Here is a 14,896-nt window from a genome sequence, read left to right as displayed (position 1 = left end):
ACGTATATACATACATGTATATATCACCGTATATACATACATGTATATATCACCATATATACATATTTATATATGAAGAGCATGTGCATCACATATATATGCACATAAAAATGGAAACACATATGCATACATATAGATGGTTTTTTAATCAAACCCCAGAAATTGGAAGTCCAGTTCCTATATAACCACTAACAAAATACCTTTATTGTATTTAATATCAATTGTTTTTCTCCACAAAAGGTACCACGAATTCACTTCTAGTTCTATATAAAAGATAGAGTATTATGAGGAAGAGAATTAGTCTATGTGGCAAGATCAAGAGTGACTTTGAGGCTCAACCTTCTGGATCTGTGTGTGTGTGTGTGTGTGTGTGTGTGTGTTTGCATATGTGTGTTCATTTGTGAGATTTTGAGAGAGACACACAGAGAGACAGAGATAGAGGTTTAGACAGAGACATAAAAAGAGTATGAGAGACATAAAAGAGAAACGCAGGGCAAAAGGGAGAGAAACAGATTCAGAGACATACAGACAGACAGACAAAGACAGAGACAGACAAACAGAAACAGAGGGGAAGAGACACAGAGAAACACACACAGAGACAGAGAGACAGAGACAGAGAGAGACAGAGACAGAGATAGACAGAGAGACACAGAAATAGAAACTGAAGATCATGATTAAAATTAAAAACAATTTCTGCTATAGTAATGACCTGCAGAGGGGGATGTTGCATCAAATATCTTTCAGATGTGAGCCTGGACCGCTTTAGAAAAGAAACATCTTTGAGTTTGCTTGATGAAAGAGGTGATAGACCAATATGGGGGACAAGGACACATGCAAGTTAACAAAATATTTTCTCTCTTTAACAAAAAGGAATAAACATGTTAATTGTAAAATACTTAATGATGAATGCTTTGCCAACATTTGAGTTCTTTTTGATTCATATTTTTTTAAAAAGCACATTGTAAAGGAATTATTAAAGAACTACAAATCCCTCACGGTGACCTTTGGCTACAAAGTGGGTGGTGTGGACTTTGATATAGTCACAGTAAATATCACATGAACATTAGTTCCTCTAGTGTAAAGTCAGGGTTTTCATCATAATCGACCTGCAATGTTTGCCTGTCTTATTCATTAAACTACATTTTGTAACATCATGTTGTACTTTGATTTAGTCTTGTGAAAGATTAAACTAGATTTAGTTTTTTGTATTGCCTTACCATGATCCTTTTAAAATTGCCTTGGCCTTCCCCAAGTTCCCCATCTGAGTGATATAGACAACCACTGAGATTTTCACCAATCTAATTTTAAGAACTATCTTAGAGAGGCATTATGAAAAGTAGTTATTATTGTGACTTTTTCCCTCTCAAATCCTTCTGTTAAATAGAGGAAAATGGGATAAGCAAGGTGTCAAGAGAAGTTAATTACCACAAACTTTTCCAACTCAAGGTGAAGGGACTATGGGTGAAAGTATAACAGGAGTCATGGAAAATACACAGAGCTGCCCTGTCTGCTTCAGGTCAGCGCCGAAGGACGTGAAAGCTTTGGGAATGATGAAGTAATCCCTACATTGGCTACTAAGATGGAAGAACTGATGATGCGGTGGAATTTTAAAAGGGAATGACATGCCTATTTTCTCTTTCTCCCTATGTGAAGATTGTATCATCATTAATTGAGGTTAACCCTAGAGGGGTTACTCCTCTCACGTGGCACCTTGGGCAACATGATTCATCTAAAGGATTCATCTAAGTGATCTTGGGCCTGGGCACCCAGAGGGGGCCTCTTTAGCCTTGTACTTTTATGCTTACTTGTAGGTGACCAGACAGCAATAGTGAGATAGAAATGTACAGTCTTTTATCAATTATTAATTTCATTTTTGAAGTTTTATTTATTTTATTTTGAACTTAAATAAAACAAGCATTTCCATAACATAGTAGAATAGAAAAATAGATGATTGTACATGAAACTGCAAATCTATTATGTACAATTTGCTATTCCTTTTAGATATAATAAATAGTAAAATTATCATATAATAAGGTTATCATGTAACTTGTTTTTTATTTCCTTTTTCCCTCTCCTTCCCATAGCCCTGGCGAGGTCTACACAAATGTGTGTGTATATGTATATGTATATGTATATGTATATGTATATGTATATGTATATGTATATGTATATGTATATGTATATGTATATGTATATGTATATGTATATGTATATGTATATGTATATGTATATGTATATGTTTGCCTCAGTTTCTTCATATGTAAAAATGAGATGGAGAAGGAAGTGGCAAACTACTCTGGCATCTTTGCCAAGTAAATCTCAGATGAGGCCGCATGACTGAAAAAAGACTGAAGAACAACTTAAAGTAAATGACATAATGTGATGCCCTGATACATAAGCCTGATGAGAACATATCTCATATAGTTTAGACTAAGCAAAGAAAAAGATCTCTTGAATTTCAAAAATTCAAAGGATTTTCTATTTCTCCACCACTAAACATGACATCAGGATCTGCATCAAGAGCCACAGAAAGGCTGGACAGAGATTCAAGGCTCTTACCAAGAGTCTAACAGAAATGCATGCAATGTATAAGAGGAACATTTTGAGGACTCCAGTGAAAGGATACCTCAGAGCTGTGAGTTACCCCTTTTCCACAGGGGCTCTCTTAGCCAGAGCCCACTTTCCCCTGGATCCTGTACGTGCCTGTGGTAGAGTGTGTCACACACTTTTAGAGGAAAACTTTTGTACCAGCAGATAGAGCACTGGGCCTGTTGTCAGGAGGACCTGAGTTCAAATCCGGCCTCAGACACTTCACACTTACTAGCTGTGTGACCCTGGGCAAGTCACTTAACCCCATTGGCCTCACACACACACAAAAACAAAACAAAACAAAACAAAAAAGTTTGCCTAAAGCACCGAGACAGCTCATGAACGTCCTTTAAAAAAAAAAATTAAGCAGATCTGAAATGCTTGCCATATTGTAACATATGTCCAAACAGCTTCTCTGAGAGTTGGATGAACTAGAGGTTCATAAAATAAGTTTTATCTGCTGGTCTAGAAACCCTAAGTAATCTACCCTCCAGTCCTTTCGGAGGAAGCTTGGTACATGTTTGCAGCTGTTTTCTTTAGGCTCTAAATGCCCTACTTGCTTTATTGCTGGGGGAGTTTAGAATTCTTTTTGGATTGCTCTTGTGCTGCTGGTAAGTATGTGCTGGTAAATTCCAGGTACCCTTTGTAGAAAGACCCAGAGGAAATTTTCTTGAAACTCCAAGGACATTTGCCTAAAATAGATCCATTTAAGGGATCCATGGAGAAATTTGGGGTTGTACTCTGTAGTTGCAAGGACCCAGAGGAATTTTATAGTATATTTACATGACTATAGGGGAGAGGCTTAGAGGAGGGGGAAGTGAAAGCCCCCTCTCACCACTAACTCAGAGGCAATTTTCAAGCATTTGGGCCAAATCAGTTTGATTTTTCACCTAAGGGTGAACAGATTTACCCCAGATCAAGTTTACCCCAGATCCAAAGTCCTGTTAAGGAGAAGGGCGGTTGGGAAACTGTAGGGACTAAGCTTTCTCTCTGGGACAGGACATTTTTTCTTCTTTCCTTTTTTTTTTTTTACAGCAGTCAATGATTAAACCAAAACATTGCCAGTTTTATTATATAGTTCTTGGTACCTATTGAGCCCAGAGTAAATGGGTCCCTCAGTAGGAGAGGGAAGGAGAGGTTAGGTACCCCAGCTCCCTGGGGCTAGGGGAACTACACACTGCGCCAACTGTCATGAAAGGGTTTCAATATTTATTAACTCCTTTATTTATTTCTTGGTTTTTCATTTCGATACCATAACCTCGTATACAGGATATATACAGGAAATGAATTTACATTATGTATGAGAAATCAAATCTCATAAGTGGCAAAAATATAATGAAAAATAATTTTCAAAAAGTTACTAAAACACTGTGGCTTTTGGCCCACCCTGTACATTGCTACAAAAGCACTAAACCAAATCGGTTTGGTTTGTCTCCTTAAAGGTGAAGGGGTAGGGGCAGCTAGATGGCGCAGTGGATAAAGTGATGACCCTGGATTCAGGAGGGCCTGAGTTCAAATCCGGCATCAGACACTTGCCACTTACTAGCTGTGTGACCCTGGGCAAGTCACTTAACCCTCATTGCCCCACCAAAAAAGAAAGGTGAAGGGGTAATATCCAGACAATCTCAGGTCCCTAATCCTTGCAGAGAGTGCCCCAGATGCTCTGGGACATCTTCTGACAGTCCTTCTGAGAAGGGACTGCTTGATTTCCCTTGCTTCCTTGATCCTTTCCTTCGTTGTTTTGGGGTTGGAGAAGGCCTTAAAAAAAGCAACAAGACAAGCATGAATCCATTGGAACTTTGTAAAATGGTATTTGTTTGTTAAATTGTATCACCATCTATTTGGAAGTATGAAAGAATGTTAATGGCAAGATTTGACTCTGAGCTGTGCCACACAGACTTTTCTTAAGGCTCCTTCGTACAAGCCACTGGGAAAGACATTCAGTTGGACAATGCTGAACTTCTCCAAATTGCTGAAGGTCAGGCTAGGATTTGGAACTATGAATGCTATTAAACATACTTGAGTATGTTTGCTGAGCATGGAAAATATTAAAACCGAGGGGAGAATGTAAGGGACAGAGACTGAGGAAGTAAATCAACCAAATCATCCCGCCCCACCTCAGTTAAATTAAGAGACAAACTATCTCCTAATACCTCAAATAAGAAAATGTCTCAACCAATCAATCAATCCTAAGCTTTAAGGCAATATACATTTATTACTATGTGCCAGACTCTGTGCTGAGCACCGGGGTAAAAAAGAATGGTTTAAAATAGTCCCTTTTCTCAAGGAGCTTAGAATGTAATGAAGTTTTAGACTATTGGGTTAGCTGGGGAATCCCATTGGCCACTAAGGACTCTGGGAAAAATATTATCTACCTTTAGAGAGGGAACTGTTGAACTCTTAAGTGTAGATTGAAGCAGATTTTCTTTGACTTTATTTTTCTATATATATATATATATATATATTTACATCATGGCTAATTTGGAAATATGTTTTGCATGACTTCAAATGTATAATAGGTATCCTATTTCTTGCCTTCACAATGGGTGGGGGCGGGCCTAAAGGGAAGGAAAGAATTTGGGACTGAAAATAAAAATCTTAAAAACAAATAAATAAGGGGGCAGCTAGATGGCACAGTGGTTAAAGCACTGGCCCTGAATTCAGGAGTACCTGAGTTCAAATCCGGCCTCAGATACCTGACACTTACTAGCTGTGTGACTCTGGGCAAGTCACTTAACCCCCATTGCTCCATCAAAAACAAAAACAAATAAATAAAACATTGGGAAAAAGTACTGTTCACCTTTCTTCAGATAGGGATCATAGCTACCAGTTAAATGACACCATAAACACTGTAAAGGCATGGCTTATGCTTCTTTCTTTCTTTCTTTCTTTCTTTCTTTCTTTCTTTCTTTCTTTCTTTCTTTCTTTCTTTCTTTCTTTCTTCCTTTCTCTCTCTCTCTCTCTCTCTCTCTCTCTCTCTCTCTCTCTCTCTCTCTCTCTCTTTCTTTTTTAGTTAGGCAATGAAGGTTAAGTGACTTGCCCAGGGTCATACAACTAGTAAGAGTCAGGTGTCTGATGCGGCTTTTGAACTCAGGTCCTCCTGAATCCAGGGCTAGTGTTGTATCCACTGCGCCACCTAGCCACTCCCCCCCCCCACCTTATGTTTCTTAATAACCACCTTCTGACTCTGTTTTGGTCACATAACCTGAGTTCTTTATTCGTAAACTGAATTTTTAAAGAGCTATAGAAAAATGAACTGTTTCCTGTATTTTACAAAATAGAGGTTCTCCAGAATATTAAATGAGTGACTTGTTTTTGAATCAGACCAAGGTTATCATTTGAATAAGAAACTGCAAAGGTTTTTTCTTAATTGTATACTACAGCTGAGATATATTAAAAATAGGAGGCAATCATAATTCCCCTTCAGGGTACTTAGTTTCCTATTGCCAGCTTTTTTTTAGACTCAGATTTAAGAGAAGGGCTACAGAAATCTAATTCAAAAAATCACACAAGTCATTAGCAAAAGAGCTTGGATTCCATCCTCTGTCTCTTCGGTTTCTAGGAAGGACTCTTTCCATTGTTCAATGCTCCAATTTGAAGTTTTAGGCCAATTTTGAGATAATTTTTGAGAACACAGAAATCTATTTCTGCCATCCAATATAATGGTCTAATGGACCGCTGACATAATGGGTAGAGTGCTGGCCTCAGAGGTAAGAAGACCAAGAAATTGTTGCTTCTGAAACTGGACAAATAAAGTCCAGAAGACTGAAAGATGTAGAGAAGGTGTTGACCTGTGTTGATAGAGGAAGTGTTCTCATCTTGTTGTTCCCTATACCAGTGAAATCACAGGTTCGGTCCCTATCTCACCATAATCATGTATGACTCATCAGTTGTGAAAATGGCACTGGTTAAAATTTTTCAAAATTAAGCAACTCTAAGAAAAACCTATGTATTTTACCTTATGTAATAATTGGGATCCAGAAAAATATAATTTTTGTCAAGAAAATAGCATTTTAAGAAGTGATTCACCCTACGATTTGTAAAGCATTTAGCACGATGTTTGGCAAATAGCATATATTTAATAAATGCTTATTCCATTTCCCCTTACCCACCCCTCCATGATGAATCATTGCATATAGGCTAAATGTCTCTTGTTAATTTTGAATTCTCATTTCTTAATTTGTTGCTTTTGTTCTTGAAGATTTGTCACATTTTCATAAAACAAGGTCTGTGATACTGTAATTCTTTGTTATAACAATATACTTGTTAGTTGTGTTGTGTTTCAGTTAGACCCTAGCTCTCCCAATATTGCTCAGGCTAGAAGACTTCCAAGTAGTCACTTAGAAGTTCAATCCCAATACTGTTACACACAGAAGACACTATGTTTTTCCAATCTGAAGCACTTTGCCCATCGTTAGGCAACCTGCTGGCCTTCTACTCTCAGGGTGGTGGAAAGGGAGAAGAGCTCTCCTTATTGGTGCCAAGTTTGGTGTGGATACCCAATGGGCTTGAAGTCCAACTATAGTGCAGACCTCCAGAACTCAAGCAATCCACCAGCCTCAGCCTCTTCAGCAATAGGGACTACAGGAATATGTCACCATGTTTGTCATGTGTTTCCCGCCCCCCCCCCATGCTGCACCATACACAATATTATGCTCTAAGGCTTATTTAATTCATCTGGGCACTAAGGATTCTTCCTCTTTTTTAATGAGGCCTCTTTTTTAAAATATAAAAGCCTTTAAATGGAAATGTTTTTGATAAGTGGTAAGTACTTATTATTATTTTGTGCTATACTTTGTAACTGAACCTGTTTTAAGTGCCCCTTTAACTCTGACATCATCCTTGGTGGGGTTAAGAAGAGATTTATAATAATTCCATTAGATATGATCAATGCCAGTAACACTCAGAGAGAGAAACCACTCTTTCTCGTGCCTGAGTGATATCTAAAGGGAGTTAACTTCTTGCTTTTATTTCTGACATTGTATTTTCTTCAAGTCTTCTTCATTCTTCAAATGAAAACACAAATATGAGAATGGGCAGATTAGGTGCATCATGTGGTCAAAAAAATGCTAAATTTGGAGTTTGAGTACCTGGAATCAAATTCTAAGTCAACCCTTTACTACTTTAGTTATCTCAGACAAGCCATTTAGCATTATTAAACCTTATGCACCTTATCTACCCACTTTCTTTTCTTTCTTTCTTTCTTTCTTTCTTTCTTTTTGCAGGGCAATGAGGGTTAAGTTACTTGCCTAGGGTCACACAGTGTCAAGTATCTGAGGCTGGATTTGAACTCAGGTCCTCCTGAATCCAGGGCAGATGCTTTATCCACTGTGCCACCTAGCTGCCCCCCCCCAAGTGTCCTTATCTATAAAATGATGGGGTTACATACTAGATAAACTTTACCATCACTTCCAGATTTAAATCTATGATTCTAATTTTTTTCACAATGATAGAGGGAGAGAGAATTGATATGTGCAGATATGTATAATAATTATTATTTGGTGTAACTTGTAGCTTAAGAGGCTCTAATAAGGGGAAGGGCACACACAGCCTTAGAATAATCTAGTGGGTATCTGACCACAGTGCAATTGAGGGAAGGTGTGTCATATTTTCTCATCCCCCCTCATTACACCTACTAATTTTAGGGAAATCTCTTAAGCAAAGCTTAGGCATGGGTCATCTCTAGGGTCTCTTGTAATAAAGGTATTCAATGTATTGTCTAAGGTAGTACAATGCTTACAGAGGCTTTCTTGTTCACTGGTAGTACCTTTATTAATGGTGCTGTAAACAATGCATGTGTACATTATCCTAATAAAATGTTGTAAAGATAGGGAAGTAAGCTTATGATTGGCAAATTCCATAATGTCCTACTATTGTCCCTTGTCATGTTGTGGAGATGACTTTCAGATATTAAAGGCTAAGAGAATGAAGTCCAAGAACTGACAGGTTCTATAATAACAAAAAGGCTTCTAATATGGTCCCAGAAATAGTCTAAATTTATTTTTTTAGGTAGAGCCTTATTAGGTAAGGAAGGGCTCATTATCAGTAGAGTGGCCATTAGTTGATTAATTCTTTGACCATAGCAACTCATGAAACTAAAAAATACAAAATGGCCCTCAGTCCTATGGATTCTTCTATGGTGATGGTAAAAATGATATCAATACCAATGATAATAATTTCATGGGGAAGTTAAAAATTATATATACTTTAATTAAAAATACTCTATTACTAAAACAATAATGGGGGCAGCTAGGTGGCACAGGGTATAAAGTACCAGCCCTGGATTCAGGAGGACCTGAATTCAAAAACAGCCTCAGACACTTGACACTTACTAGCTGTGTGACCCTGGGAAAGTCACAATCTTCATTGCCCCAGCAAAAAAAATACAAAAAAATTAATGCTAACCATAATCTGAGCCTCCAGTAAGTTAAAATCTTTTTGTGGTGAATCTTGCCTTGATGTTAATTATTGATAACTGATTGGGGTGATGGTTACTGAAGACTGGGGTGATTGTGGCAATTTCTTAAAATAAAACAACACTGAAGTTTGTCCCATTGACTGATTCTTCCTTTCTTGAAAGTTTTCTTGGTAGAAAGCATGCATCTTCAGTAGAATTTCTTTCAAAATTGTAGTCAATTCTCTTGAACCCTGCAGCTAGCTGCTTTATCAACTAAGTTTATGTAATATTGTAATTATGTAATATTCTTGTGTCTCAGGGAATAGGGATGCCTGAGGAGAGGGAGAAAAATGGGGAAGGGCAGGTCATTGGAGAAGGAAGAACATACACAATAGTTATCAATTAAGTTTGCTACAGTTCATGGTGCCTCAAAACAAGTACAATAATCACAAATATTTCTATTTGAGAAAGGAAGGAAAATTAAGTGTTAAGTATGACTTGAGAATTAGGGTAACTGGTTGTGCCCTTAACAGTTCCTTTCATCTACTTTGTATACATCTTGTATGTACTTGGTCATTTTCATGTTACTCCCCCTATTAAAGGGTATGATCTGCTTTTTGCTCCTCTTTGTATCCCCAGGGCTTGGCATAGTGCCAAAACACAAAGTAAGTTCTTTTTTTTTAAGGTAATAAACATTTTTATTTATAGTTTTGGGTTTCATTTTTTATTCCTCCTTCCTCCCCTCCCCTCTCCCCTCCCTGAGGCAGTAAGCAATCAGATATAGGTTATACATGTATGATAATGTAAAACATTATATTAGTCATTTTGCATAAGAAAACTTGAATAAAAGAAAAAAAATGAAAGACCACTGTTGGTGGAGTTGGGAAAAGATCCAACCATTCTGGAGAACAATTTGTTACTATGCCTAAAGGGCTATAGAACTGTGCATACCCTTTGATCCAGCAATACCATTGCTAGATTTATATCCCAAAGACATCCCTCAAAAGAGAAAAAGACCTATTTGTACAAAAATATTTATAGCAGCTCTTTTTGTGGTGGCTAAGAAATGAAAATCAAAGGAATGCCCATCAATTGGGGAATGGCTAAACAAGCTATGGTATTTGATGGTGATGGAATATTATTGTGGTATAAGAAATGGCAAGCAAGATGATTTCAGAAAGGCCTGGAGAGACTTTTATGAACTGATGTATAGTGAAGAGAGAGCAGAATCAAGAGAACATTGTGCTGGAGCAGCTAGGTGGCGCAGTTGATAGAGCACCAGCTCTGCAGTCAGGAGTACCTGAGTTCAAATCCGATCTCAGACACATAACACTTACTAGCTGTGTGACCCTGGGCAAGTCACTTAACCCCAATTGCCTCACTTAAAAAAAAAAAGAGAACATTGGGCAAAGAGACAGCAATGTTGTTTGATGAAGAACTGTGAATGAAAACTTGTTGACTGATTGAGAGTTAAAAGGATGCAAAAGACACTACTCCTCTCCTCCTCCAGAGTCAACAAGTTGCAGGTACAGTAAATTTTTTCCAGGAGGTTGTAGAAACTTAGGGGTATTCTCTGAAACTTAAGATACTGAAGAAACCAATAACCTCGCCAACTGTCAAAAGACCAATGTAGTGTACTGGGAAGATAGGAAAGCTAAAAATAAGGGCAAGAGAAAGTGAAGGATGGAGGAGGAATAAAAATAGAAAGACATGACTCTGAATGTGGCCCTGGCTGTAGACTTAACCTCAACTTCACCACTGCCTTGCCCTACTGCCTCCTTAACTGAGAACTCCCAGGGCCACACTCACTGCCCATATAAAATATATTCAGCTCCTACCATGGAGGAAGATCCAGCAATGGACTGAAAAAGGAGGTGACAGGCAGGTAGCAGAATAGAATAAAAGAGAAGGGATATGGGCATGTTTGTAGGCAGCAGAGAAGAAACCTGAAGGTTTTTACTGGGTGTAGATCTGCTTATTGGTGTCTTGGCAAATAGCAAAATCATTTTCATCTTTAAACTGTTGAATTCTGATATTCCTCAAAGGAGTGTTTCAGGCCAACAACTGGGACAACTCTTCATTTATATAGACAGTCAGGGGGACTATATCAGCAGTTGGATTAAATAGGCAGTCAGTTATATAGGCCATCTTGTTGGAGAAACTTTGCAGCAGATCAAGTCAGTTGGTCAAAGGCATAGTAATTATACCCTAAGGCTCCTTTGAAAAGGTCAAAGTAAAAACAATACAGAAATGGCATCAGAGGCTTCCTTACAGAATGCAAAGGAAAATTAGCCTGTTGTTATTGGTATTGCTATTTCATGCCATGTTTAATTAAAATAGGCAATGGTTCAACAAGAAAAGAGAATGTCCCATTCTCCAAGAAGCCATTGGAAATATGCAATTGCATCTTTCCTATGGAGAGCTTTTAGGAATAAGTTTGCAGCTGTGATATCCTATCCCTTTGCTGAGGAAGGATGTCAGGTGGCAGCAGCTTAAAAAACAAGACTTCTATTTTTGACGGCTAAATTAGTATTGCACCAGAACTATGGGGTTGCTTGCTCTAGTTTCACTACGCAATAGATTCCCTTAAAAGGCAGCAGGATCTTTAAGTAGCTCATCCTTCGTCTTCTCCAAACTAAGGTGCATTGGATCCTTTTGGATCCCTAGGGTCATTCTAAAAAGTTGGAGGTCAGAAGAGAAGAGAGAAAGTTCTACAGAATTGAACTACATTTGGATAGGATCAACTGGAATAACTCCAAAGAATTTATTCTAATCCAAATTCGAGTCCTATGATTGGGTCCAAAAATAATAATAGATGTTCCTTGTATTTGCAGCTTCCCTGTGACCAACATATCAACTGATATGGGGTAGGGTTGGGAGAAACCCCCCAAATCCAAAGTTGCTATGTTATCATTGAGTTGTAAACCAGAGGTTCAGTGCTCTAAGGAATGGCAGAAAAATCTATTAGAATCTATCCATGGTAGGGGGAGATGGTCAGAGCCATATTTACACTAAACTTTTCATTACATAAATATAATTTCACATATGATTTATTCAAACCTATGAAATAAGCAGATGACAGTATAGTTCTTTCATGGTAGTGAAGTGTAAATCCTTAGGCTTATGTGACACGGAAATTCCCTACTCCCTCACTCCCAGCCCTTTGGGAATATTTGGTATTGAATAAGGATAGAGATTGGTCTGTGATTTCATTGCTACAGTGAACCATCTGTAGAGGAAACATTCTCCACTAATGCAGGTCTGTCATTTCTCTGCAATTTATAATCTTTGAGTACCCTCACACACAGAGGGTAGGTGGTCAAGAATTAGGACTTAAACCCAGGTCCACCTAGTTTGGAGACCAGCTCTCTACTGACTCTGCTATTTGGCTTGGAGTTAGAGAATATTCTGGTGTTACTCACTGGAAAACTGCTGCTGAAATGTCCTGGCACGAAATCAACAAACATATATTGAATCACTGGGTTCCTTGAGGGGCCTCTCATTATATAGGATGCACCCTCCAACTGCAGTTACACAATCTAGGCTACTTCTGGAGGTTTGGGGGTCATCCCAGTCTTTTCTCATCCTAGAAGTGTGCGTGACAACTGTCAGAAGAATGAACCAATTTTCAGATCTCCTTGGATTTTAAATGACCTTTGGCTCACATCAGACATCATATGATGCCTTGTTTCTACCTTCTTTCTGTAGCTAATTTATTTTGTATTGCATTTTGGGGGGAGGTATAACTTGATTCTTACTATAAGCTGCATGAGGTCAGGGACCCCCCACCTGATTTTCACTTTGTGTTCCCTCCCAGTCCCTAGCACAGTGCTCTTCCCACAGTAGGTGCTTAATAAATATTTGCCTAATTAAATTTAATGCTTAAAGGACTAATAGATGACTCCTGAGGTAAATTCAATTGACATTTCATCTTGAATGTGTTACCTAAAATGGATTCTGAAGTTCTATGAAGGAACTTTGCAAGAATAACAAAATAATTTCATGACTGACAAACCAGGACGAATGGAGATCTCTCAGTAAGTGGTAAGAAAGCAATAGGGAACAGAGAATAATTTTTTCTGTCAGAATAAAGTTTTTCTTTTGCATAATTTTGTAGCATTACTTCTATTAAAAGTTTAGAAATAGTCCAAAGGTGAAGATGTCATTGAAAATCTATTTTGAATATATATATATATACATATATAATGTGTGTATAAATATATACACACACATAAATGTGCAACAGGGTATATGTGTATATATATATATATACTACATGTGGTAGTACATATGTGTATATATGTGATATATCAAGATACATGAATAATTGTGTTTCAGTTCAAAGTCATTAATTATTTTAATTTTGGTCCTAACCAGTAGTTAACATGCATATACCACTTTAAGATTTTAAGGTACACAGCTCAATTTAGCTCATTTGACCTTCACCCAGGAGGTAAGTGCTATTATTATCCCCATCATTCAGATGAAGAAAATTGAGCCTGAGTGAGATTAAGTAACTTGTTCATGGTTATACATTTAGTAAATGTCAAAGGCAGGATTTGAACTTGAATCTTTCTGATATTAAACTATTCTAACTATGGAATAGTTGAAAGCTGACTTTGGAAAGCTGAACAGATTTTCAAATGGCCTGCACACTTTGTAAAGATATTATGAGGGCACTGAACCTTTCTGTCCAGAAACACTATCTAGTTTCTAGTAAAAAAGACCCAAGTGAATGTGGCCCAAATTGTCATTGGAAAAAAGAAGCTTATTACCATCTTTGGATCATATTTTCTACTACCCTTTATTATTATCCCTCTTTTCCTGGATTGTGAAATTTTTAAGGAATGATTTAGCATCTTCCTAGGTTTATGTATGTCTATTAATTTGAGAGTCAACAAACCCACAGCTGTTATGACATATGTGTTAATATTCATAGTTAAAAGCCATGCATTTGCCACCATTCCCTATTGTCAAAGAAATAGAAAAGAAAACCAAACTTACAACCTGATACTTTGCCTCTAGTTCCTTGGGCAAAGAACACACCCTAATTTCAAAGCTTCTAAATATTTAAAATTCATTCAAGTACTGGCTGTGTTTATCTGAAAGAGAAAGTTCTCTATTGTAATTAATTTTAGATTTTTTTTAAAGAATGGAATATGTGCCTAGAAAAGATTTTTATTACAGGATCACAGCTTCAAAAAATCTTACCTCTGTGTTCAGCATGAATAAATGTTACAGAAAGCAGCAAAACCAGGACTTTCAACATTTTTAGACTCCTTGATTTCATGTTGACACCACAGGGTTCACCACCTCTATGAAAGGTCATCTCAAAAAGAGATTGTCTCCTTTCCAATGCCCTTTCCACATATGATATGAGCAAGTCAATTATTAATCTCTAGACAGAAGAAGATGGGGGTGGGAAGCATGCTTGGACTAGTGGAGATAAAATCATGTGAATGCAAATAGATATCCTAGAGGGCAATGATGGGAAAATCTAGAACATTTTAATCATTAAATTTCTCAAGCCAATGCAAACAGAGAGAACAGACACTTGAGTTACTCTCTGCCACAATATTTCTTCTTTTTTAAAGGTTGACTTGATGTGATAAATTGGGATGGTCTTACTTAAAGTCGTTGTTAGGGGTAGCACCTGACTCAGGTAGTTGATATTTTATATTGGAAAAAAATGAGATATTTTCCGGTAATTTAACAGTTAGCAAAAGAATATTTACTTAGCCATAGCAGGAGAAGGGCATTCTACACTGATAGCCATTGAAGACACAGGTCCTTAGGCTTACTTAAAGTGAATACTTCCCATTTCAGCTAGGAAAAATTCCCTTGCCTAAGTTGCCCATTATGATCCACCAGGCAAGCATCAGAAAGTTTCTTGTGACCATTTTGTACTCA

General features: G+C 37.5%; 1 protein-coding gene across 1 annotated transcript in view; it reads right to left on the bottom strand.

The window, feature by feature from the left end:
• Positions 1–14,351, bottom strand: part of GC (GC vitamin D binding protein) — a 49,851-nt gene extending 35,500 nt beyond the window's left edge. The window contains exon 1 of the mRNA XM_043971740.1: positions 14,198–14,351. Within this exon, the coding sequence (XP_043827675.1) occupies positions 14,198–14,315 (118 nt within the window). The 5' untranslated portion in view covers positions 14,316–14,351. The remainder of the gene's footprint in view (positions 1–14,197) is intronic.
• Positions 14,352–14,896: the final 545 nt, after the last annotated feature.

The sequence above is a fragment of the Dromiciops gliroides genome, chromosome 6 (genome assembly GCF_019393635.1).
Source record: "Dromiciops gliroides isolate mDroGli1 chromosome 6, mDroGli1.pri, whole genome shotgun sequence".
Taxonomy (NCBI): Eukaryota; Metazoa; Chordata; class Mammalia; order Microbiotheria; family Microbiotheriidae; genus Dromiciops; species Dromiciops gliroides.
This window is presented reverse-complemented; position numbering and strand designations above follow the sequence as displayed.